Raw genomic sequence first — 26,973 nt, 5'->3', positions numbered from 1 at the left:
CCACAGGCCGCAGCTGAAAAGGATGCAGAGGCCACGTAATGCAAACGCCCTGTCCCCCAACAGACTTGAAGTGGGTCCTGATCATCCCTGTTGGCCCAGAGTCACTGACAGGCTGCCTAGAACCACACCTTTAATGACCTTTCAATCCAAGAGCACGTGCTCCCTCAAGTTCGAGGCAGCCAGAAACCCACAGGTGAAACCCGATCACAGAAGACCACAGAAGACCGCCCCTGCCTGGGCCCATGGTGGAGCGTCCTCAGCCAGAGCCTAGAGTCCCAGGGCCTCAGGAGAACCCGGAATCTGTGATGGGAGCCGCTAAGGCCGCTGGGGACGATGAGGTCCTCCCGCACCTCCTTGTTAGCCTGTGGCCTCGGGGGGGAAACAGGCTGCGGGCACGGTCCCCACCCACTTCACCCGCCAGTAGGAACAGCTGCCTCTGTCCAGGCCTGGTGCTCTGGACCGAGTCCAAGAGTGTTAGAGAGAGGGTGTCCCCCGTGACTCCCTGCACCTCATGCAGGGTGGGAGCAGAAGCCACCGACAAACCCCAGCAGCATAGTACAGGCAGCACCCAACCAGATGGGGCAGCCCCGAGGTCAGCTCAGCATCCCTGCTCAACCTGGTACGTCAATCCCCAGAGGTGCCACTACCATCCAGCCCAAACGTTCTTGGAGGGGCCCAGTAGGTACTGGCTGAGGGGCTAAAGAAACCAAACTCTCCCAGGGTCTCCGCAGAGCACGGAGAGGGTCCAGGGCAGAGGGGAAGAGGCATGTGGGCGCCATGGGTCCTGCACCGAGAAACTATCAATTCTGACTCACGCCAGGCCTCCCTAGTTGGGGTGGAGGCCTACTGGCCCGCAAGGCCCATCTCCATGCACACGGGCCGTGGGCCCAGGGACGTTACTAGACACCTGGGAATGGAGTAACCAAGTACCTGTGCCTCATCGCGAGGAGGGGACACGTATGAAGGAAGCTCCTAGCAGGAAGCCTGGGGCCCAGGACGTGCTCACCGGGCGCATGACCACAAGCATGGAAGGCAGGACAGGCCCTGTGGACTGTCACACAGTGTGACTAGGAGCTCTTCCACCCCCATGCCCCAGGGGCTGGGCAAGGCGGCTCTGACCTAAGCAGGGCAATCAGGGTCTCAGGCCGATGCTTGAAATTCGCGGAAAGAAAAATGGGAGAAATGCCACGCCTAAAGAGGCGTCGTACTCTACCTGCCTCCGGGACGCCTGGTGCCGCAAGGCGGCCACCTGCTCCTCCAGCTCTTGAATCCTCCCCTGAGCACGCTCTCGATCGGCCCTTTCCGAGGTGAAATCATCCTTGTAAGCAAGAATCTGAAAAGAGGCAGGACACGCGGCTGTCAGCACGCGGCGCCATTTCTGCTGCTCAGGACGGAGAAGGTGCCCACCTGGCTCCCGCCCACCCCCCCACCTCCCCCACCCAGGCCCACACCTGCTGCTCCAGCATCTGCACCCGCTCCAGCGCCGCATCTCGGGCCCTCCTCACAGCCGTCAGCTCCTCCTTCACTTCCACACAGTCATTTATCTTCTCCTCCAGCTGCCTGTTGAGCCTGGAGATCTCCTTCCTCATCAGCTCAGGAGGGGAGGGTCTCTCGGGCTCACGGGGGGCCTGTAGCCCCTGAAGCTGCGCGTGGAGCCCCCTCACATACTCATCCCTGCTGGCATCGTAGCGCTGCCACTTGGCGTTAAGGTCTTCTACCTGAGGGGATGTGGCCAAGACACGCGGTGAAGGCGGCCCCACGCTACGCCACGCTTTGTGTTTTTAAGTTTAAACTTTTTCTTCAAATTTTTATTAAATTCCAGTTAACATCCAGTGTAATATTGGTTTCAGGAGCAGAACTCAGTGTCACTTGCAGACACCCCCCGTGCTTTGCCGCCATCCCCATCTAGCCCATCCCGCCCCCCTCCATTAACCCTGTTTGTTCTCTATCGTTAGAGTCCCCTATGGTTTGTTGTCCTCTCTTCTTCCTCCCCCACTTCTCCTGTGTTCCTCTGCTTGCTGTCTTAAATTCCACACAGGAGAGAAATCACGTGGCATTTGTCTTTCTCGGACTATGAAGCGCTTTGTTAGCAACAGCTAGCTAATGAGTTCTTCCCCTTAAATGGATGTCACCTCACTTTGCTCTTCTATCCAGAGGGGACACAGGGAGCAGCAGACACGTCCGAGGCACGGCGGTGACGTCCGCCAGCAACTGTTAAACACAAGTGGACTCGGTGCGGTTTTCCCTCCTTAAAAGCCATACTCGATAGTAATTCTTGCACCTCCTTTCTCGACCTACGAGTTAGCCTGAGGGGACAGAGCATGACGGGGCACAGTCTGTGCACTTTCAGACAAAAAGGTCAGGTCTCGGCATGGTGTGTGTCAGCCAAGGTGGCCTGAGGGGGACACAACCCCTGAGCACCATGGAGGACAGGACCCCCCTACACCTGCAGTTCACAAGGGCAAATTCTTCTTGAATGAAATATGACAGATACTCACATGGGTCACCTTCTGTCTCAACAGTCGATTTTCTTCCTGTAACTTCTCGATAACATCCCGGACACAGGTGTCCCCGCCTGTACGCTCTGGCTGCATAACAAAGGGAGAGTGGGAGGGCACTATGTCGCTGAACATAAAAAGTGCAACAAGAGGGGAGGAAGCTAGACCCGCGGACCAAGGTCGCAGACGTCATCACATCCAGCAAGGCACCAGCTGGCGGTCGTTCATCAGGTAGAGAAGCAAAGTGGAGACACAAAAGGACTCCCTGCTTCCCGGAGGTGGTGGGGGAAGGGTGTGCTCTGCCCTGACCCGGGCCCACCACCCACCGGGGCTCCCGCTGCCTGACATGCTCTGTCATGGTTCGGGGGAACAGGGGGCTCAGTCCCATTGTGCGGCAAAGGACACACCGGCCCTGGGCCACAGGGGGCAGGCCTGGCTGGGAACCCATCATGTCTGCAGACCATCAGGGTCAACCTTGGTGGCTTTGTACACAGGGTCTGACCCACACCATGCTCATGCCTAGAAGCCACATCCCAAACCACCCCTAACAATGGTAGGCAGCCCTAACCGAAAAGTCTCGTTTGAGAAGTCTGTCTGAATCCGAGAAATGCAGTGCATTTAATAGAACAGAGGGCTGTATGTTGGTGACATCATTTTTGAGAATTCCCCTTGAATGACAAAGGAAGTATGTATCCTCACGGCGCAGCCACTGGGAAGCCCCGGGTGACTCAGCCAAGTCCCAGGCTGAGAAATGATGCTGATTTAGTGACTGTAAGAGCCGCCGGCCCCCAGCCACCATCGTGTGTAGCTACTTTCAAATCCCCGCAAGGAAACGCCCCAGTGACTCAACGTTGGAGAAGAGCACCCGCCTCCTCCCAAATAGCACTTTTCTTTTGGCTTCTCAAATACGCTTGGTTCCTTCCGAGGTTCCCTTTTAGTGGAATCCACCTGAGAACAGGTGGTTCCCCATGCGAGCTGTGGCAAAGCCGCCGCTAAGGGGCCGGTCAGCCCATCCCCCTCAGAACATCGCAGCGCATTCCTCGGTGAACCTGGTCGCAGCCTAAGAGAACTGCCCGGAAAGGACCCCGCTCAGCGAGCCCACAGCCAGCTGTGCCGAGGTCCACGGCTGGGTCGGTGCCGCTCTGTGCAGGTGCATGGAGCACAAGGAAGGCCAGCACCCACGGGCCTGCGGGCCTGCGCATGGGGCCTGTGGGGGAGCTGCCCTCACCTCGCTCTGCATCTTCCTCATCCACCTACCAGCCTCGGCTCCACCCTCTTGTCCTCAGCTAACCGAGGCTACAGAGGCCAAGAGGCTGGGCTGGTGAAGCAGGCTGCCCTGCTTTCCTATCACATTTTGCACGTTCCATCTTTCTAGAAGAAAGCCCTGACTAGACAGGCTTTGTCACAACCAAGAGGACTCTCCTTACTGGTGGGCTCTGGGCTCCCCAATCCCCGCGATTGCTGAGGGATCCTGCGGTCTCTACGCGACGCCTCCTGCCCCGATGTGGTCTTCACTGTAATTTGCTTACCCACGTGCATGGCCTACCTCAGGACTTTTCTCCCTCAAGTCCCCCTGTGTGCGCTGTCGTTCATCCAGACACTTGGCCAGATGCTGGCACATGTGGGCAGTGGCGGCCAGAGTCCTCCGCAGCTGATGGGTCTCATCGGCCAAGGAGCGGCACAGAATGTCGCTGGCAGCCCGGGCTCGTTCCTTCTCTGCCACGCTCTGCCGCAGCAGGGCAACTTCCTTCTCTCGCTCATGCTCCGGCTGGCTCATCAGCTGCTGCTTCTCCTTCTCTTTTTCTTCTAACTTCTCAGAAAGTCTTTCAATTTCCTAAGTGGAAGATTTAAAAGCATAGTTTATTTTATTAAAAGAAGGTAAAAAAACAAATGTTCATAAAACAAGAGAAAAGTTTGGCACAGACACCCCGTCACTAGATGATGAACAAACTCATTCAGAGGCCAGCTTTTGAACTATAATTAAACTGGAGTCGACGTTCTTTCTGAAACTTCATCTACAATTCTGTTTTCAGGGACGCCTGGGTGGCTCAGTCAGTTAAGCACCCAACTTTGGCTCAGGTCATGATCTCACAGCTCGTGGGTTTGAGCCCTGCGTTGGGCTCTGTGCTGACAGCTTAGAGCCTGGAGCCTGCTTCAGATTCTGTGTCTCCTCTCTCTGTCCCTCCCCTGCTCACACACACACACTCTCTCTCTTAAAAGTAAACATTAAAAAAATAGAAAAAAATTTTAATGTTTACTTATTTTTAATAATTCTATTTTTATTTATTTATTTATTTATTTATTTATTTATTTATTTTTACGTTTATTTACTTTTTTTGAGAAGAGAGACAGCATGAGCTGGGGAGGAGAGAGAAAGAGGGAGACACAGAATCCGAAACAGGCTCCAGGCTCCAAGCTGTCAGCACAGAGCCCAACGTGGGGCTGGAACCCACGGGCCACGAGATCATGACCTGAGCCAAAGTTGGATGCTCAACCGACTGAGCCACCCAGGCGCCCCAATAATTCTATTTTTATTTTCACAAACAAGTTCGTAATTTTAGATGGTACATCAGCAAATTACGAAGTGTGGCAACTGCAAAGACTCCTTTATGGGACGGACAGAAGCTGCAGCGGGTCAGTGCCTAGAAGGTACATCCTCACTCCTGGTACTTGGAATTCGACTTGACTTAGAAGTAGGGCCCTCACAGACGTGACTGGTTAAGAGGATTAGAACAGACCCCGATCCAGTGACTGCTGTCCCTATACGAAGAAGGAAATATGGACACAGACACAAGGAAGGAGGTGGTGTGATGAGAGACCAGAGAGCTGCGTCTACAGGCCAAGGGGCACCAAGGGCTACAGGAGCCACCAGAAGCTGAAAGAGGCAAAGACACACCCACTCTGGAGCCTCCAAGGGAATTTGGCCCTGCCAACACCTTCCTCAGGCTTCCAGGGCAGAAGGGCAGACAATTAAATTCCTCTTGTTCTAGGCTCCCAGCTATGGGACTTCGTGACAGAGCTCTGGGACCTAATCCACCCACCGCTGATTACTTCTTTAAAAGAAAGTCCTTAAAATTACAGTCTGCTCTATACCTGGCCTTAATTTTGTACCTTCCTGTCTCAATCAAAGAACTGCAGCGCCTGCAAATCTTTGAGGTGACACTGGGTGCGCGAATGTGACCCAGAGATGGAGCACCAGCCTTGGGAGACGCAGGTCAGGTCTGGGCTTCCCCGGGAGGGTGTGGGCAGGAAGGACTGGCCTCCCGCGGAGGAGCGAGCTCACCCCCACCACCCATCCCTCACCCTCACCGCCCCCCCCCCCCCCGCCAATGTGAGTGTGAGGGGGAGACACACGGGGACCCTGGAACCTTCTCAGCACAGCAGAACGAAATGCTGGGCCACATTACTAAAGGACCCCTGAAGTATTATTCTCTTACGTGCTTGAAACAAAAACAAAAAATATGCATGGTTGTAACAAATTCAACGAAACCTAATTCCTCTTTTGCCACCAACCCCTCCACCCCAAGCGTCACTTTCCAGAGGCAGCTCCTATCCACCATGTGGGCACAGGTCTTTCCAGAATGTGTTTAGGCATCTACCACACCAGTCTTCATACACAAATGGATCCTACACCAGCACACTTTTCACCGCTGTCTCCCTCCTAAAGAACACCTCATTCCAAAGTAGATTCCAGATTTGCAGGACACACTTCCAATTGATGGACATGAACCACTTCCTTACCCTCTGGTGCAAATACATCCACAGGAAACATGCTCAGAAGTCATACAGCTGGGACCGTTTCAAGACTGGATTAAGAAGTACCTGGTAAAACTGGGGAACACAGCCCAACACAGGGCCCCACCCTGTTCCTGGGCCCGTGCCTGAGCCCATGAGGCAAGGGCTCCTCCACCCAACACCCTGTGCACCTGGGGTGGCCTCCGCAGGAGAAGTCCACCATGTGCCTCCATCACTCTAACCAGGTGACCCAGAAAACATTCTGGAATTCTCGCCCTCTCAGGGAGTTAAGGGTCCTTGCTTTCCCACTTTCCTTGAACTTCACTCGAGAAGTTGACAGCAAGAGAAGAAAGAATAATTCCTGGTAGGATGGTCAATTCGGCTCTCTTAACAAAGACCTAGAGGAAGAGACTGTTCTAGACCCATAATCCAAGACAGGCCCAAAAAGAGAGGCTGGAAGAGATGAAGTGAGGAGGTCAGACCCTAGCAAGTGGGACATGTCCAATACCCAGTGCAGAAGAGGTGACAGGATGAGGACAATAGGCCTGACAGAGTATAAGAAACCACACTGGTGATGAACCCAAAACGGATTGTCACCACAGGTGTCCAGTGCCCACATTCCCTCCCCCTCCGTAGATGCCATCCAGCCTGGTGAGGCCATTCCTTTCATTTTTCCACTTTATGACCTCACCGTGAGTGGAGTCCAGGCCTTTCTGGACTGAAGGAGGAAGAGGCCTTTCCCTGAAAGTTGGCCAGTCGGCATTGCTACCTCCTCCCAGCACACGACCATTCAGCACCAGGCTGGAGCAGTGGGACCTGGAGGGGCTATATCCACGAGCTGGGGGCTGCCAGCTGTGTGCCAAGTGGCTTGGCCTGGATGTGGCCACTACCTGATACACCACAATGGGTATTTACACAGCTGAGAACCAACCATATGGCCTCAACATAAAATCCTATAAACAGGGAAAAGGCCAAATCCCAGCGTGAGCTCAGGTTCCCAGTGCTGATCATTCCTGTGACACTGAGCCTAAAAACACAAAACTAGGCCTGTTTATTAGCCTGGAATTTATTTTAAAAATTGACCACTTTTTAAAGGCATTTCAAGCTGAGCAGGGGCCTTGTCCCATGTTCTTACTGTTTAGACGGTACAGCAAGAGCGTCTCACGACCACCTCTCCCTCTGAAGTGTCCAGACTCCTGGCCGGCCACTGCTCACCCCTTGCCCGGCTTTGGTTTCCCTCTACCTACATCACAGCTTCGGTGTTGCTTTGTTGCTACTGTTGGAAGGGAAGTGCCTGAGGGCAGTGACTTTTCTATTTAATGTTTATTTTTGACAGAGAGACGGAGAGCGGAGAGCGGGGAGGGGCAGAAAGGGAGAGAAAGAATCCCAAGCAGGCTCCACACTGTGCAGAGCCTGACATGAGGCTCAAAGTCACAAACTGAGAGATCATGACCTGAGTGGAAATCAAGAGTTGGCCGCTCAACTGAATGAGCTTTGCAGGCGCAGTGACCTTTTTTTTGCCATTCTCCCTGATCTTAGACCTTGTTACCCTCAACAGAAGCTCAAACTTGTATATGGAGTACACAGTGCTTAAAGAGGTCTACCCTGAAATTTCAGTTATTCTGGGGCGCCTGGGTGGTTGAGCATCCGACTTCAGCTCAGGTCATAATCTCGTGGTTTGTGAGTTCAAGCCCCACGTCGGGGTCTCCATTCTCAGCGAGGAGCCTGCCTTGGGTCCTCTGTCTCCCTCTCTCTCTGCCCCCTACCTTGCTCTCTCTCTCAAAAATAAACATTAAAAAAAAATTTTTTTTTTTAATTTCAAAGTTATTCAAATCAGCATGACAGAGAAATAAATGTCTCTATCCTGCTCTGTATCTAATACTGAAGTTTATTCAGGGTAAATACATATCTATGCGTGATACAGAGATCAACGTACCTACGAATATATGTAATATGAATACAGACAGGAATCCTGTGAACATACCGCTAAGGGCTAGTCCCGGGGGAGTCATGAATTTAACAAGTAACCACAGTGACAGCAGGAGCTGCTACTGCTCACCACAGCCTTGGTGCCAACTGTGCAATCTCCGTACATCCTACAAGACAGCTTCTCCCATCTTTCCCATTCTACAGATGGGTAAACCGAGGCTCACAGGGTTGGCAGCCACTGGAGTGACCAGGTGAAGAAGCCACTGTAGCCTTGGTGCCTCCATGCAGTACAGCCTCCCTGCGTCCTCTTGGGGCCGGAACACCTCAGGCAAGACCTGCATTCCCAGGGTCCTTCCTCACTGGTCAGCGGGAGACACTGTGGACACGTGCATCTCTATAGACAGCACGGCAGCATGTCCTCCAGCTCAGGGGGCTCTGGCTCCACACTCCAGCCCCGGGCTCCAGGCCCAGCCCCATGTGGATGCCAGTAAATGTCTGGGAACAAGACTGGACGACACAAGGATCAGGACCTGGCCTGTTCTCAACCCGCCACAAGACAGCCATGTAACAACCAGACCCGGGGCCAACTACAGTTAGTTCTGAAGGACGCACCAGCCTTATTACGGTCTTAAAAACCAGCTTTCAAACATCAGTTTAGAAATAACCTAGCTTGGGGCGCCTGGGTGGCTCAGTCAGTTGAGCGTCCAACTTCAGCTCAGGTGGTGATCCTGGTACATGAGTTCAAGCCCCACGTTGGGCTCTGTGCTGATGGCACTCCTGGAGCCTGCTTTTGGATTCTGTATCTCCCTCTCTCTCCGCCCTTCCCCCACTCACTCTCTGTCTCTCAAAAATAATTACAAAATATATACTAAAAAGACATTACCTAGCTCACATGGAGGCTTGTGGGTGACAACAGTACCCTACTCGGGGCTGGCATCTTCCCTCACAGCTGGGAACCTTCCAGAGCTAGAGAAACAAAAGCAAAACCACTGGGCGGGGGGGGGGGGGGGTGCAAAACATGTCAGGAACCCCCCAAAGAGTGGCCTGACGTGTCCTCACATGCTGGAGGGACCCCAGGACTTCGGCACATGTCACTCGTTCTGAAGTTGGAGAGAGACGTCCTGGCTGATCCGACCAAGTGCCCTTGTTGAATCTATGACTGTTCTCATAGACCACTGTTGTCAGAAAGCCAGACTTGTCACAGAAGCCCAGCTTCACACACACACGATGCACATGAGTCAGCAAGTGGGCTGATGTCCCCCAAGAGAGCCTTTTGCTGGGACCCACAGTTCCATGGCTCCATACTCAGGACACAAAAGTGTGAAGAATTCCATAGTCTTGTGAGTTAACCTTAAGAGGCATGGCCTCCTGGCCCTCGTCCCTGTATTTGTCTGCCCAGGCTCCCCTAACAAAGTCCACAAACTAGATGACCTAGAACAGAAATTCACTCTCTCACAATCCTGGATGCTCAAAGTCCAAAATCCAGGTATCAGCAGGGCCATGCTCCTTCCAGGGCAAGAAGAATCCTTCCTTGTCTCTTCCAGCTTCTGGTGGCTGCCAGTGGTTCTGGGCTTGTAGATGCATCACTCCAATCTCTGCCTCCATCTACACATGGCCGACTTACACGGGCAACCAATCACCAATCCACCGGAATCCAGTATGCCATCCTTTTTCATTTATGACATCTTGCAAAGACCCTTTTTCCAAAGAAGGCCCCATTCACAGGTTCCAGATAGAAATGAATTGGGGAGGGGACACTGTCCAACCCAGTACAGTCTCTGCCTCCCTCTCTTTCCTGAGCATCCCTCAGTGAGAGCAAGGGCAAACAGGAATTTCAGGAAAGGCCAGTTAACTGAGGCTTTACCACAAGTGTCAAGCATGTATCCTGAGAAGCAGTGATAAGAGAGCAACAGGGTTCTTCTCTGGAAGAGTGTAGTGGGGGAGCAAGGCAAAAAGATAAGGGCAAAACCTAACGTCATCTGCAGGGTTCTGAGAAGATGGTGAAGCAGGAAGCACCGGGAACCTACCTCCCCACCAAAAAATGGCTGTGCGGCAGAACCCATCGACTGTAACTGTTTTGGAAACCTGGAGTCTATTGAAGGATTCCAACTTCTGGAGGAAGACTTGGACAGTCAACTGAGGTTAATTTCAACCAATTTCAGCTCTTAGCCCATTCCCTACACCCAGCCACCTGCAAGTGTTTCTGAAGCGGCTTGCAATAGTCTTGCAGGAGCCAGGGTAGGCAAAAACACCCTGTCCTGTAAACATTGGAATGTGTGCTCTGATAGCTTGCTCCTTCCCATCAGAGAGGTGCAAACACAGAAAGGCAGCCATGGTTGCTGCACCTCCCCCACTGTTGCAAAGACCCTCCCCTCCATCTGAAGTGACTTGAGGGAGATTTAAAGGGATACAGCTCTCCCCCCACTCTGCATTTTTCTGTTCCCCCCCCCACCCCCGCTTAGGGAACCAGACACCAAAGACAAGGACTTTCATGGCTGCCTATTTACATACATACATAAAAATACATATACACATGCACAAACACAAAATAAAGACACTTTCGAAGGCAACTACATATAAAGAGAAAATTAGAAAGTGCCTACATTAAAATTTTTTTTAATGTTTATTTTTGGGAGAGACAGCGAGTGAGGGAGGGGTGGGGAGATTGGGAGACACAGAATCCAAAGCAGACTCCAGACTCCCAGCTGTCAGCACATAGCCAATGCAGGGCTCGAACCTACAAACCGTGAGAGCATGACCTGAGCCAAAGTCGGACACTCAATCGACTGAGCCACCCAGGCACCCTGAAAGTGCCCACATTTGACCAGGGAACAGCACAGGCTCAGAAGAGACCCGAGCAAACCTGAAGTTACCCCTCAGGCTGATCCCTGGCACAGAGACAACCTACAAGAATCAAAGAAAAAAAAAAAAAAACACAAAACCTTGAGGAAGGGGGAGAATCTAATTTCCAGACATAAAACATTATTAGATCCAAATGCCCAGTTCTTAACAAAATACAAGGCATAGAAAAACATCACAAGGCATACAAAGAAAATATGGCCCATCTGAAAAAAAATCAATCAACAGACATCCCTTTTAAAGATCTGATGGCAGATCTTCTAAACAAAGACTTTAAAACAACCATCTTAAAATGTCAGAGAAAGAAAAGATACAGAAAAAGTCAAGAAAGCACTGTAGGAACAAAATGGAAATATGATTAGATTTTAAAAACCTTAAGAAACCAAAACGAAATTCTGGAGCTGAAAAGTACAATAACTGAAATGAAAAACTCGCTAGAGAGTTTCAAAGGCAGATTTGAACAGGCAGATGTGTCAGCAAAGCTGAAGATAAGACAATGGAAATTACCAAGGCTGACAGAAAGAAAGAAAAAAAGATTGAACAGCCTTTGGGACCTGTGAGACACCATCAAGCAGACCAGCACATACACTGTGGGCGTCTTGAAAGGAGGAGAGAGAGAAAGAGAAAGAATATTTGAAGAAATAATGCCTGAAAACTTCCAAATCTGATGAAAGACATGAATATAAACATCCATGTAGCTCAGTAAACTCAAAGTATGATGAACTCAAAAAGACTTACACCAAAACACATTATGATCAGACTTCTGAAGCCAAAGATAAAGAATCTTGAAAGCCACAAGAGAGAGGCAACTCATCACATACTCAGTAAGATAATCATTAGATTATTCATCAGTCAAAAAGCAGTGAGCCTATATATTCAAATGCTAAAAGGGAAAAAGTATTGGGGGCACCTGGGTGGCTCAGTCAGTTAAGTGTCCAACTTGGCTCAGCTCATGATCTCACAGTTCAGCTGTGTCAGCTGTGCTGACAGCTCAGAGCCTGGAGCCTGCTTCCAATTCTGTGTCTCCCTCTCTCTCTCTCTCTCTCTCTGTCCCTCTCCCGCTCATGCTCTCTCTCAAAAATAAACATTAATTTTTTTTTCTAAATAGCTATATAAAGTTCCCTTTTAAAAAAAAAAGAAAAACTGTCAACCAAGAATCCTATACCCAGCAAAACCGCACTTAAAAACGAGTGAAGGTTAAACTACAACATTCCCAGATAAACAAAAGCTGAGGGCATTTGTTACTAGACTTGCCCAGCAAAATGCTCAAGGGAGTCCTTTAGGGTGAAATTAAAGGACGCTAGACAGTAACTCAAACCTGTATGAAAAAATAAAAATGTAAATACATAGGCAACTACAAAATCTAGTATTATTGCAATAATAGTTTGTAATTCCACTTTTCTACACAATTTAAGAGACTAATGTCCTTTTTAAAAGTTACTACTCTAGGGGCGCCTGGGTGGCTCAGTCATTTGGGCGTCCGACTTCAGCTCAGGTCATGATCTCGCGGTCCGTGAGTTCAAGCCCCGCGTCGGGCTCTGTGCTGACAGCTCAGAGCCTGGAGTCTGTTTCAGATTCTGTGTCTCCCTCTCTCTCTGACCTTCCCCCATTCATGCTCTGTCTCGGTCTCAAAAATGAATAAACATTAAAAAAAATTTTTTTTAATAAATAAAAGTTACTAGTCTAAAAGTATTATTGTAACTTTAGTTTACAACTCCACATGTTTTCTACATAATTTTAAGAAACTGATGAATTTATTTTTTTTTAATTTTTTTTTATTAACGTTTTTTATTTATTTTTGAGACAGAGTGAGACAGAGCATGAACAGGGGAGGGGCAGCGAGAGGGAGACACAGAATCTGAAACAGGCTCCAGGCTCTGAGCTGTCAGCACAGAGCCCAACACGGGGCTCGAACTCACGGACCACGAGATCATGACCTGAGCCGAAGTCGGCCGCTTAACCGACTGAGCCACCCAGGCGCCCCAAGAAACTAGTGAACTTAAAAGAGTAGTTTATGTTTAGGGGCACATGATGTATAAGGATGTAATTTTGTGGGGCGCCTGGGTGGCTCAGTCAGTTAAGCATCCAACTTCAGCTCAGGTCATGATCTCACGGCTTGTGAGTTTGAGCCCCGCGTCGGGCTCTGTGCTGACAACTCAGAGCCTGGAGCCTACTTCTGATTCTGTATCCCTCTCTCTCTGCTCCTCCCCTGTTCACTCTCTCTCTCTCAAAAGTGAATAAACATTAAAAAAAAAAATTTTTTTTAAAAAGATGTAATTTTGTGACATCAGCAACTGAAAGGGGTGGGGACAGAACCATAAAGGAGCAGAATTTGTATTACTGAAGTTAACATTCAACTTAAAGTAGTATGACTTTAGAATATTAAACATAATTCCCATGGTAACCACACACACACACTCACACAAAAGCTGTAGAATATACACAAGAGAAAATGGGAAAGCAGTTTAAATGTTTCACTACAAAAATTTGAATTAAAAAATATTGAATTAAAAAAATTTGAATAAAAAAAATTTCACTACAAAAATTTGAATCAACAAAATAAGACAGTAATGCAGAAAATGAGGGAAAAATGCTTTAAGTCATCTAGAAAACAAGTAGCAAAATAACAGAAGTAGTTCATCCTCATCAGTAATTAGCTTAAATATTAATGGATAAAACACAAGATCCAACTATTAGTTTTCTACAAAAGACTCACTTGAGATCCAAAGACATAAATAGATTGAAAATAAAAAGGATGGAAAAACATACTCATGGAAATAGTAACCAAAGGAGAGGTAGGGGTGCCTATACCAGTATCAAACAAAATACTTTAATGTTTGTTTATTTGTGAGAGACAGAGCATGAGCAGGGGAGGGGCAGAGAGACAGGGAGACACAGAATCCGAAGCAGCACAGAGCCTGACGCGGGGCTCGAACTCATGAACTGTGAGATCATGACCTGAGCCGAAGTCAGCACTTAACCGACGGAGCCACCCAGGAGCCCATCAGACAAAATACTTTAATTCAAAAAAGGTTACAAAAGACAAGGAAAAACATTATACATTAACAAAAGGTTTAATATAGCAAGAAGATAGAACAATTACAAGCATTTGTGCATCTAACAACAGGCTATATGAAGCAAAAACTGACAGAACTGAAGACAGAAATAGTTCTATAATAATAGAGACGTCAATATTTGACTCTCAGTAGTGGTTAAACAACCAGACTAAAGATAAGTAAGAAAAAGGCCTTAAACCACAGTAACAGAGGTGTAAACGCCCACCCAGCAACAACTGCATACAACTGATTTTTGACATTTTCCAGGATATGTTAGACCACATATTAAGTCTCAGTAGATTTTTTTAAGTTTATTTATTTCAGGGGAGAGAGAGAGTGTGTGACAGACAGACAGTGTGAGCGGGGCAGGGGCAGAGAGCAAGGAAGACAGAGAATCCTAAGCAGGCTCATACCGTCACATGGAGCCTGATGCGGGGCTCGAACCCACAAAGTGTGAGATCATGACCTGAGCCAAAATCAAGAGTCAGACACTTAACAGACTGAGCCACCGAGGCACCCCAAGTCTCAGTAGATTTTAAAATACAGATATCATATAAAGTGTCTTCTCCAACCATTAAAGGATGAAATTAGAAGTCAACAACAGAAGTAAATCTGGAAAATACACCAAATTGTGGAAATTAAGCAACACATTCTTAAACCAATTAATCAAAGAAGAAATCACAAGAAAATTAGAAAATACTTAAGAGAAAATTAAAATGAAAACAAAATACACCAAAACTTACGGGATCCAGCGAAAGCAGTGTTAAAGGGAAAATCTTAACAAGCTATAAACTTATAAACAAGCTATAAACATTTGCCTTTACAAACAAGAAAGATTTCCTGTCAACAACCTTTAATTTTATAACTTAAGAAACTAGAAAAACAAGAACAAACTACACCCAAAGCTAGCAGAAGGACAAAAACCATAAAGACAGAATAGATAAAAATGAAATAGAGAACAGAAAAGAACAGAGAAAAATCAATAAAGCCAGTACTTGATTTTTTTTTTTAAAGTCAACAAAATTGACAAACCTTTTGCTAGGCAGACTAAGGAAAAAAGAAGACAAATTAACAAAATCAGAAATGAAAAGTGGAGACATTACCATTGTAACAGAGTAGTATAAACAACTGTCACTGACAAACTGGATAACCTAGATGAAAGGAACAAATTCCTAGAAACACAAAACTTACCAAGGCTAAATCATGGAGAAATAGAAAAACTGAATAGACTTCTAAGTAGTAAGGAGATTGAATCAATAATAAAAAATCTCCCGAGGCAACTGGGTGGCTCCGTTGGTTAAGGGTCGAGACTTTGGCTCAGGTCATGCTCTCATGGTTGGTGAGTTCAAGCCCTGCATTGGGCTCTTTGCTGTCAGCTTGGAGACTGCTTTGGATCCTCTGTCTCCCTCTCTCTCTGCCCCTCCCCAACTTGTTCTCTCCCTCTCTTCCTCTCAAAAATAAATAAACATTTAAAAAAAACCAAAAACCTCCCAACAAAGAAAAGCCCTGGAACTGATAGCTTCACAGGTGAATTCCACCAAACATTTAAAGAATACCAATTCTTCTTAAGTTTTTTCCAAAAAATGAGGGAATACTTCCCAATTCGTCCTATGAGGCCAGCATTATCCAGATACCAAAGCCAGACAGAGACACTACAGGAACACTAGAGACCAATATCCCTTGTGAACAATGAACAAATGCAAAAATCCTCAACAGAACACTAGCAAACTGAAGTAGGCAGCAAACTAAAAGCATTATACACCACAAGTGGAATATTTTTACTGGAATGTAAAGATGGTTAAACATACAAATACTGGTGAATGGATGTTAACTAGTTTTATTGTAGTGATCACTTCTCAGTATATACAAATATCAAATCATTATGCTGTACACATGAAACTAACATAATGTTATATGTCAATTATATCTGAAGGGGAAAAAAAAGCAGTTGACGCTATAACACCAGTGTACTGGTATTAGTCATTGTACTGGAAACTTAAGTTGGCTTACCTCTATACTTAACTCTGAGTTCAGTATTTTCCCACTACACATTCCTCCATCCATTTCATAACTTGCTTCAGGAAGTGATTATTTATACATCAGGGTAATTAACGCAGGAAACAAACCAAACTCTCCACAGTTAATTGTCCAGAAAAAAATGATAGAAGGGCAGAACCCATCTGGTAACCAAACTAACCTGCAGGACTAACCACAAACAGAAGGGGCAATCAGTGGGGATTATCACTAAGAACACTGAGTCCCTGCCCTTAGAGAGACAGCGTAACAAACAATTCCACCTAGAAGCAGCGGTTTGAAAAGTGCCTGGGGTATATGGGAAGGATTTATTTACTAATCTGAGCACGCACTGGAAGGGCGAGCAGGGATCGTTAGGAGACTTGTCCAAGAAGAAAAGAGCTAGTGGCCACCATTTCTCTTCCCCTCCCTGACAACCTAGATACCCAGACACCTGTGGGAGCCAAGATGAACACTTGCTACCTAGCTTGCTAACACTACGGCCATGCTCTTGCCCCCACATTCTCCTGTGGATCCACCCCATCTTAACTGCCTCGCTCAGCAAGAGTCCCTCCAAGGCATCTGATGTCTCATTGAGCAAGCAGCCCTGACAGTGGCCAACACTACTCCAAAGTGACTCCTGCCCTGGGAGAAGGGAAGATAACCACAGTTGACCAGGTCAACTGCAGCCCCTGAACAGTAGGCTGGGGCAGACATCTGATCTGACTGCTGGCCCTACCCACAAACAAAACTTCATGCAGGGCAGCACAAAAAGAGAGCCCTGTGGTTCAGGGACACTGCAACCCTAACAGACTGGGAGCAGATATCTGGTCTGATGGCAGGTTGTCCCCATCAATAAAAGCCTCTCAGGGGACAACACAGGGAAAGAACCCTGAAGTTCAGGGGGGAAAAAATCTCAACTTTCCAGAAATAATAAAGATTAGAGCAGAAATAAATGAAATAGAGACTAAAACCAATAAAACAGATCAATGAAACCAGAAGCTGGTTCTTTGAAAAGATCAACAAAATTGATAAATCTTTAGCCAGACTCCTCAAAAAGAGAGGAAAAGAGAGAATTTAAATAAAATCAGAAACGATAGGGGAGAAATAACTGACACCACAGAAATACAAAGGATTAAGTATTCTGAAAAATTATATGCCAACAAATTGGACAAACTTGAAGGAATGGATATATTCCTAAGAATATAAAACATGCCAAAGCTAAATCAAGAAGAAATACAAAATTTGAACAGGCCAATTACTAGCAATGAAATTGAATCAGTAATCAAAAAACGCCCAACAAACTAAAGTCCAGGATCAGATGGCTTCATAGGTGAATTCTACCAAACATTTAAAGAAGAGTTAGTACCTATCCTTCTCAAACTATTCCAAAAAATAGAAGAGGAAGGACAGCTTCCAAATTCATTCTATGAGTCCAGCATTACCCAGATACCGAAACCAGATAAAGACACTACAAAATAAAACTAGAGGCCAGGGGGCGCCTGGGTGGCTCAGTGGGTTGAGCATCCGACCTTGGCTCAGGTCATGATCTCACGGTCCGTGGGTTCAAGCCCCACGTCAGGCTCTGTGCTGATAGCTCAGAGCCTGAAGCCTGCTTCGGATTCTGTGTCTCCCTCTCTCTGACCCTCCCCTGTTCATGCTCTGTCTCTCTCTCTGTCTCAACAATAAATAAACATTAAAAAAAAATTTTTTTTAAACTACAGGCCAGTATCTCTGATGAACATAGATGCAAAACTTAACAAAATATTACCAAACTGAATGCAACAATACATTAAAAAAATCTTTCACCATCATCAAATGGGATTTATTGCAGGGATCCAAGGGTGGTTCAATATTCTCAAATCAATCAACATGATACATCACATTAACAAAAGAAAGGATAAAAAACATAAGATCATAACGATAGATGCCAAAAAAGCATTTGACAAAATACAACATCCATTCATTAAAAACTCAACAAAGTAGGTATAAAGAGAACACACCTCAACATAGTAAAGACCATATATGAAAAACCCACAGCTAGGGGCGCCTGAGTGGCGCGGTCGGTTAAGCGTCCGACTTCAGCCAGGTCACGATCTCGAGGTCCGTGAGTTCGAGCCCCGCATCGGGCTCTGGGCTGATGGCTCAGAGCCTGGAGCCTGTTTCCGATTCTGTGTCTCCCTCTCTCTCTGCCCCTCCCCTGTTCATGCTCTGTCTCTCTCTGTCCCAAAAATAAATAAAAAACGTTGGAAAAAAAATTAAAAAAAAAAAAAAAAAAGAAAAACCCACAGCTAACATCATATCAATGGGTGAAAAACAGAGTTTTTCCTCTGAGATCAGGAACAAAACAAAGATGCCCACTCTCACTACTTTTATTCAACACAGTACTGGAAGTCCTAGCAGTAACAATCAGGCAAGAAAAATAGAGAAAAAGCATCCAAATTAGTAAGGAAGAAAAAAAAGTGATCATTTATGTGCACATAATGTGAATCACATTTATGTGATTCCACAATTTGAAGTGCAAGCTTCAACCTCAATCATCTTTGCATTTCCCTAGCCTAGCGTGTAAAAGAATGCAATTAATTAACACCTTTATAAGGTAGTAAAGGCAGTCTCAGTCTGCTCCAATTTAACTTTACAGCCACTTCCTGTATTATTCTCTAAACTCTTCACTCTAATTATACTGGATTAACACTGATCCAGAGCCTTGTACAACCCTGACACATACACATGCTTGTAAAATGAATGTAAATATAATCAATACTGGGAAAAATGGAAAAACATAACCCATAGTGCCTGCTCATACACATTCCACTCCTATGCAGAAGATGCTCAATAAACACCTAACTGGCAATGGTAGATGACATTCACATCTTCTGAGTACCACCTGTGTGCAGATTATGCTATGCTCTTTATATATGTTAGATCATGTGCTCCTCATAACATAAAACAATGTACTATACATCCATTTTGTGTATTTTCCACAAAGGCTATTATTTCTATGGTATCTGTTTTCTCAACTAGTATGTGTTTCATAACAATAGGAATCTGCCTTTCTTGATCCTTTCTGCATTCCCAGGGCCAGTCAAAACATCTGGCATACAGTAGGCATTCAACAACTGTCTAATGACTAATGAATAAATACATAAATTGTCCTATGAGCTAGGCATTGTTATTTTAGTTCTACTGATGAGAAAACCAGAACATTAAGTGACTTGCCCAAACTAACATAGCTAGGAAGCGGCAGAACAAGATTTAAAATGTACTATTTTTCAGTGTTTAACACTTGCTTCTCATTGGTGCCCAATAATAAGAAAGAATTATAGCCCAGAGTACTTCTACAAATCCCTTGTGAACTCCCTACAAGGCAACTTTAGCAAGCTTCATCATTTTCTTAAAGACAGTGAAAAGGTGATGCTCATGACTAAGGTTACCCATGGCTTTTTGAAATAAGAGGTGCAGCATATCTATCTTCTGGACAGCAGTGTAGAAGGATCGGAGGCCAATGTGGACGAACTGGGCAATTATTAAGCATTTTAGTTATGTATTGATAGGCTCTGAATTATTTCTGTTTGCACTTTAGTTCTATTTTCTACATGTTACAAATTGATCGTGTTCTTGACATACCTATCATTTATTCTCATTTATACTATACCTCAAGATAATTAGACAATTGTTGATAAATATCTAATAATAATGACCTGAGAATTAAGCCTTTTAGGTGGCAAGAAGCACAATGTACGTGTTTGATGTTTGTTTTCTATCTATGAGTCAACATCAATCCCTTAGAGTGAACAAAATGTTATTATTAAACCTTTCCAATCAGACAGTTTTTCACTGGATTTGTTACACAATTATACTGCTGTGCTTAAGTTCACAAACATATTTCATAAAAAAAATAAGGAAAACAAAATTGATCAATGTAATAGACTACACTAACAGAGTGAAGGGGGGAGACACATACTCATATCAACTGAGGCAAAAACTACCTCCACGCAATAAAAGCCATATCTGAAACACCCACAGCAAGTATCATACTCAATAGTGAAACTGAAAGCTTTTCCTCTAAGATCAGGAACAAGTCAATAGTGCCCACTTTCACCACTACTATGGAAAATAGTACTAGACATTCTAGCCAGAACAAGTAGGAAAAAAAGAAAAAGAAAAGGCATCCAAATAGGAAGTAAAATGATGTTTGCATATGATATAATCTTATATGTAGAAAACTATTACACACACATGCAAAATAACTTAGACTAAATGAATTCAGCAAATACCAGGAGACAAAGTCAACAAATAAAAAACAGGAGTATTTCTACACACTAACAATGAAGAATCTGAAAGAGAAATTACAAAAGCAATCCCATTTACAACAACATCAAAAAGAATAAAAGACTTAGGAAGTCATTTACTCAAGGAGATGGAAGACTTGTACAGTGAAAACTACAAAACATTACTGAAATTAGGACAGGGGCGCCTGAGTGGCTCTATCCGTTAAGTGGCCAACGTCGGCTCAGGTCATGATCCCACAGTTCATGAGTTCGAGCCCCACATCAGGCTCTGTGCTGACAGCTCAGTGCCTGGAGCCTGCTTCAGATTCTGTGTCTCCCTCTCTCTCTACCCCTCCCCACTCACACTCTGTCTCTCTCTCCAAAATAAACATAACAAAAAAATTTTTTTAAAGAAAAGAAATTAGGACAGAAATAAATGGAAACACACCCCATGTTCACAGACTGGAAGACTTAATAGTGTTAAAATGTCAATACTAATGTGAAAAGTATTAAGGGAAACTTCACTAAAATGGAATCAGGGCCCTCATCCCCTGCCACTTGTCAACTGCAGAACCAACAGGAAAAGATGTATCTTGCATCTGGACAGGAATGTTCTTAATTTTCTTAACATTTTCTTTTTGCTAGTTTACTTGAAGAATACAGCATGTAAGGACACCCGGCTGACTCAGTCAGGAAAGCATGCAGCTCTCAATCTTGGGGTTGTAAATCCAAGCCCCATGTTAGGTATGGAGCCTCCTTAAAGATTTAAAGAAAAAGCGTACAGCATATAATACTTACAACACAAAGTAAGTGTTAATCAACTGTTTATGTCATTGGTAAGGCTTTCAGTCAACAGTAGGCTATCAGTAGTTAGGCTTTCTGGGGAGTCAGGAGTTATACTTGGATTTTCAACTGCAGAGGAGGACGGCACCCATAACCCCCATACTGTTCAAGTGTCAACTGTATTTCACTATCCCAGCAGAAGGAAAAAAGGTTCTCTCCTCCACCAGCAACAGCCCAGCCCATGAAAGACTGTCACAACTCAACCAATGAGAAGTCACTACACCTCAAACTCCGTTTACTCCAATGGACTGTTTGTTTATGACAGCCCTCCCAGCTCCCCCTTTCCTCTATAAAAGAGCATTCTTCTCCTTTGTTCTCTGGACTTGCTTATGGTTTTGCTGTACCTTGCATGAATTGCAATTCTCTACTAACCCGAATATGGTTTTGCTAGTAAATAACTGAGTTTTATTCTTAAGGTTAACATTACCCAAAGTGATCTATAGATTCGATGCAATTGCTATCAAAATCCAGATGATTTTTGTTTTTGGAGAAATAGAAAAATTCATCCTAAAATTCATATAGAATCTCAAGGGACTCCAAATACTCAACACAATCTTAGAAGAAGAAAAAAGGAACAAAGCAGGACTCATACTATCCGAATTCAAAACTGACTACAAAGCTACAGTAACCAAGACAGTGTGGTACTGGCATAAAAACAGACATTTACACAAAGGAAACAGAATAGGGAGCCCAGAAATAAACCCTTGCATATATGGTCAAATGGTTGTTGACAAGGGTGCTAAGACTGGGAAAGGATAACTTTTTTCAACAAATGGCACTGGGAAAACAGGACATCCACATGCAGCATAAAATTGGACCCCTACCTCACACCATATACAAAAACTAATCCAAAATGGATCAGACTTAAGACCTAAAACTATAAAACTCTTGTAAGAAACATAGGCCAAAACTTCACAATATTGAATTTGGCAATGTTTTCTTAGATATGACACCAGAGCACAGGAAACAAAAGAATTTCTCTGTAGCATGTGATGGTGTTTGATAGCATTCTACCCACAGAACTTTCAAAATTGGAGTCAGTCCTCTCAAACACTGCCACTCTGTCAACTAAGTTTATGCAACATTCTAAATCCTTGTTGTCATTTCAACAATCTTCATAGCATCTTCACCAGTAGATTCCATCTCAAGAAACCACTTTCTGTGCTCCCCCAAAGAAGCACCTCCTCCTCTATTCAAGTTTTATCATGAGATCTCAACAATTCAGTCCCATCTTGAGGTTCCACTCTTGATTTTAGTTCTCTTGCCATTTCCACCACATCTGCAATGACTTCGCCCATTGAGTCTTGAACCCCTCAAAGTCTTCCATGAGGGCTGGAACCCACTTTTTCAAAACTCCTGTTAATATTGATATCATGACCTCTTCCATGAACCATGAATATTCTTAATGGCATCTAGAATGGTGAGTCATTTCCAGGTTTTCAATTTGCCCAGATCCATCAGAGGAATCACTATTTATGACATCTACAACCTTATGAAATTTATTTCTTAAATAAGACTTCAAAGTCAAAATTATTCCTTGCACCACGGGCTGCAGAATGGATGGTCTGTTAGCAGGCATGAAAACATTAATCTTGCTTTACATAATCAGAGCTCTTAGGTGACTGGGTACAATGTCAATGAGCAGTATTATTTTGAGAGGAATCTTTTTTTCTGAACTGTAGGTCTGAACAGTCGGCTTAAGATATTTGGTAAACCATGATGTAAACAGATATGCTGTCATCCAGGCTTTGTTGTTCCATCTGTAGAGCGCAGGCAGAGTAGATTCAGCACAGTTCTTCAGGGCCCTAGGATTTTCCCAACGGTAAATGAGCACTGGCTCCAACTTCAAGTCACCAGCTACATTAGCCCCTAACAAGAGAATCTGCTTGTCCCTTGAAACTTTGAAGTCAGGCACTGACTTCTCCTCTCTAGCGATGACAGTCCCAGTCTTCTCCCCAAATGAGGCTGTTTTTGTCTACACTGAGAATCCATTGTTTAGTGTGGCCTCCTTCATGAATTATCCTAGCTAGACCTTCTGGAGAACTTGCTGCAGCTTCTCCATCAGCACTTGCTGCCTCACTTGGCACTTTTGTGTCATGGAGACGGCATCTTTCTTAAATCTCATGAACCAACCTCTGCAAGCTTCCTCTCCTCCCCCAGCCCTCACGGAATTGAAGAGAGTCAGGGCCTTGCTCTGGAAGAGGCTTTGGTTTAAGAGAGTATTGCAGCTGTTTTGATCTTCCTTCCAGACCACTGAAATTTTCTCCCTACCGGTAGTTAGGCCATTTCCCTTTCTCATGTGCTCATTGGAGTAGCACTCATTTCCTTTAGGAACTTTTCCTTGGCATTTGCAACTTGGCTGTTTGGTACAAGAGGCCTACCTTTAAGCCTATCTTGGCTTTAGACATCCCTCCCTCACTCAGCTTCATCATGTCTAGCTTTTGATTTCAAGTGAGAGATGCGTGACCTTTCCTTTCACTTGAACCCTCAGAGGCCACTGTGGGGTTGGTTGTCAGTTGGCCTAATTTCAGTACTGCTGTATCTCAGGGAGTGGGGAGGCCTGAAGAGAGGGAGATAGATGGGGGAATGGATAGTCAGTGGTGCAATCAGAACACACACATGTATTGATTAAGTTTGCTGTCTTATATGGGCATAGTTCCTGATGCCCCCCAAAATTACAATAGTAATATCAAAGATCATTGATCACATATCACCATAACAAACATGATAATAATGAAAAACTTGAAATATTGCGAGAATTACCAAACTATGACACATAGACATGAAGTGAGCAAATGCTGTTGGAAAAATGTGCCAAAAGAGTTACTTGGTGCAGGGTTGTCACAAATATTTTTTTTAAAGATTTTATTAAAAAACAAAAACTCTACACCCAACACAGGGCCTGATCCCACAACCCTGAGATCAAGAGGCATACACGCCACCAACTGAGCCAGCCAGGCACCCCATCACAAACTTTCAATTTGTAAAAAACAGTATCTGAGAAGTTCAATAAAATGAGGTATGCCAATAGAGTATTCCTAAAACTCCACAACAACCAAGTAACCAATTCAAAACTGGGCAAACGACTTGACATTTCTTCAAAGAAGATATACAAATGACCAATAAGCATGTGAAATGATGCTCAACATCAATAATCATTAGGAAATTGCAAATCAAAACTGTCATCATTTTGTATTAAATCACGACACACCCATTAGAATGGCTACTGTTAAAAAAAGAAAGAAAGAAAATAATTAATATTGGTGAGGATGTAGAGAAATTGCAACTCTGTGCACTGTGGAAAACAGAATGTGGTACAGCACTGTGGAAAACAGTATGGTGGTTCTCAAAAAGTTTTTTGGTCTCAAAAAGGACCAAACTTTTTGTGGTCCTCAAAAAGTTACACAGAATTACCATATGATCCAGCAATTCCACTTCTGGGTACATACCCCAAAGAATCAAAAGCAGGGTCTCAAAGATAGATTTGTACACATGTATTCATAGAGGCAGTGTTATTCATAATAAGCTGAAATATGGAAGCAACCAAAGTGTCTATCAACAGATGAATGGATAAGCAAAATGTGGCATATACATACAATGTAATATTTTTCGGCCTTAAAAAGAAGGAAATTCTGGCACATGATACAACATGAATAAACTTACAGGACATTATACTAAGTGAAATAAGCCCATCACAGAAGGACAAATACTGTATGATTCCACTTCTATGAGGTCCCTAATCAAATCATAAAGACAGAGAGTAGAATACTTCCCAAGGTTGGAGGTTAGGGGGCAGGAAGATGGGAAATTTTTTCTTAATGGCTAAAGAGTTTTAGTTTTACAAGATCAAAAAAGGTACGAAGATAGACGGATGGTTAAAAACAAACAAAACACACACACACACACACACCCCAATATAGTTTATTGTAAAGGATAGACGGATGGTTAAAAACAAACAAAACACACACACACACACACACACACCCCTAATATAGTTTATTGTAAAGGATGTTTGCCGTTCCACTCAATAGAAAGCATGGCAGAACAGGGAAAGAAAAGGTGGAAGGGAGAGAAAGCTGGTATGTCAGGACTAGGCAGGGTCCACCTAGTACCCTGGGTGGTGATAAGATGGGGTTGAGCAGTTATGGGCCACATAGTGAATTAGCACCATTATCCCAGAAAGTCTTAACTAGAGGAGCTTGTAAAGTTACCCGTACAGGCCTTGTGTTACAAATGAGATACGTTCTTGAGTCTTACTGTGGCGGCAAAAAGAACCACAATCACATGCTAGCTACAGCTCAGTCACCTGGCAGTCCCTACACAGCTGAGGATACAGCCTCAGCATCCTCTCTGGGAACTCCCGGTCTCCCAACCCAGGCTCCCTGCTCCTAACAGGCTGGCTGACATGGCCACTGGTGAGACCAACCTATTGATCAAGTCTTCTCATTGTTTTCACTCTGCACAGTGGGAAGTCTCTCTATTCCTCCACAGGTTCTGTGACAGACCCAGACAGATACAGGAGTAAGCAACAAACATGTAATCACATAAGATACCAGATTGTTAAAATGCTCCTTAAATAGTTAAAAATCCTAAAACAAAACCTACATGTTGGGGTAAAGGACCATACAGATGTAGGACTTTAGATCTGGTTCTGTCTGGGACCTGCTTAGAGGCTGTGGGGCCACAGCAGGCCAGTGCTGAACCTGTAGGCTGAACACCAGTGGCCGCCAGACTACAGGTAGAGTACTGCTACTTGCAGGTGTGTGCGAGTGGGTGGCAGAAATGATGTGCTCGGGTCCCCACTCTGCACTCATCTATGGCTCCTGGTGTCCATGACACTAAGATCAGCGGTGCAGACCAGGTGACTTCTAAATTTTTCTTCTGCCCTGATGAGTTATGAACCACTCTCCCCAGAAGAGGGAGAGAGCTGGAGTGAGGGAGACATCTGGCTTCCAGAGGCATTTAAAACAAAGCAGATGAGAAAATACTGGCAATGTGATATGAAGTAAAATGTACAGACAGCAGGAACTCAACCGCGCCCAGTGTGTAAAGGAAAAACAGGAAGGAGGCATGCCAAGAAATTAACACTGGTTATCCCCCACATTGTGGGATTACAGTGGCTGTTAGTTTATTCTCTGTCCTTTCCTCTATTTTTCAGATATTCAAAATTACTTTTATAGTAAAAGGGGGGTGGTGGTGAGGGAAAGTCTCTTTTTCAGTCTACAATCTGGCTGCGGGACAAAGCTAAGAAGTGAAAATTGTCTTTTGCAGTGTAATCCCTTTGTAGACCTAGTTTCTTTCCTGGGACAACCCAGATGATAGCTATGGCCCAAATGGAACACTAGAGTTCATCCAAACGTGTGGAGGCACTTCCAAACAGCTGTTCTAGAAAAATACTGTTACTCTTGCTCCTGGTCTGAGTGCTTATGGTATTTCAAAACGACAGACATAACATCAATGACAAGGAGGAGGAGGAGGGAAAGTAAGACTTAAGTGCGTTACTTGACACTCTAGCAGGCACTGCCATTGTCATGGGTCCCAGCATCAGGGAGCTATTGCTACTGAAAGATTCATTTACAACCGGGGCTAAAAGTCACCCCAGAACGTAACAGGGGTTCACATGGCCCAGAACCCAATGTGAACACATACACACCAGGAGTCTATACCCATGTACTACACACACACACACACACACACACACCCAGAATCTAGTGTCTACACACAATTAAACGCAAACATACACATATATAGAACCTTCCATGTGCACAC

The 26,973-nt window shown here is 45.0% G+C and overlaps 1 protein-coding gene across 3 annotated transcripts in view; it reads right to left on the bottom strand.

Moving 5' to 3' along the window:
* Window positions 1-26,973, bottom strand: part of TNIP2 (TNFAIP3 interacting protein 2) — a 34,807-nt gene that overhangs the window by 1,306 nt on the left and 6,528 nt on the right. Inside the window, exons 1-5 of one of the 3 annotated variants that reach the window (XM_015076605.3) lie at window positions 8,387-9,022; window positions 4,045-4,332; window positions 2,499-2,588; window positions 1,452-1,718; window positions 1,214-1,333 (exon numbers count right to left, since the gene is read on the bottom strand). In XM_015076605.3, the coding sequence (XP_014932091.1) occupies window positions 1,214-1,333; window positions 1,452-1,718; window positions 2,499-2,588; window positions 4,045-4,332; window positions 8,387-8,503 (882 nt within the window). In that variant the 5' untranslated portion in view covers window positions 8,504-9,022. Of the gene's footprint in view, window positions 1-1,213; window positions 1,334-1,451; window positions 1,719-2,498; window positions 2,589-4,044; window positions 4,333-8,386; window positions 9,023-26,973 lie in introns of those variants that run through there. The other 2 variants (XM_027068368.2, XM_027068310.2) reach the window with 2 other exon arrangements.

This window comes from Acinonyx jubatus, chromosome B1, assembly GCF_027475565.1.
Source record: "Acinonyx jubatus isolate Ajub_Pintada_27869175 chromosome B1, VMU_Ajub_asm_v1.0, whole genome shotgun sequence".
Taxonomy (NCBI): domain Eukaryota; kingdom Metazoa; phylum Chordata; class Mammalia; order Carnivora; family Felidae; genus Acinonyx; species Acinonyx jubatus.
This window is presented reverse-complemented; position numbering and strand designations above follow the sequence as displayed.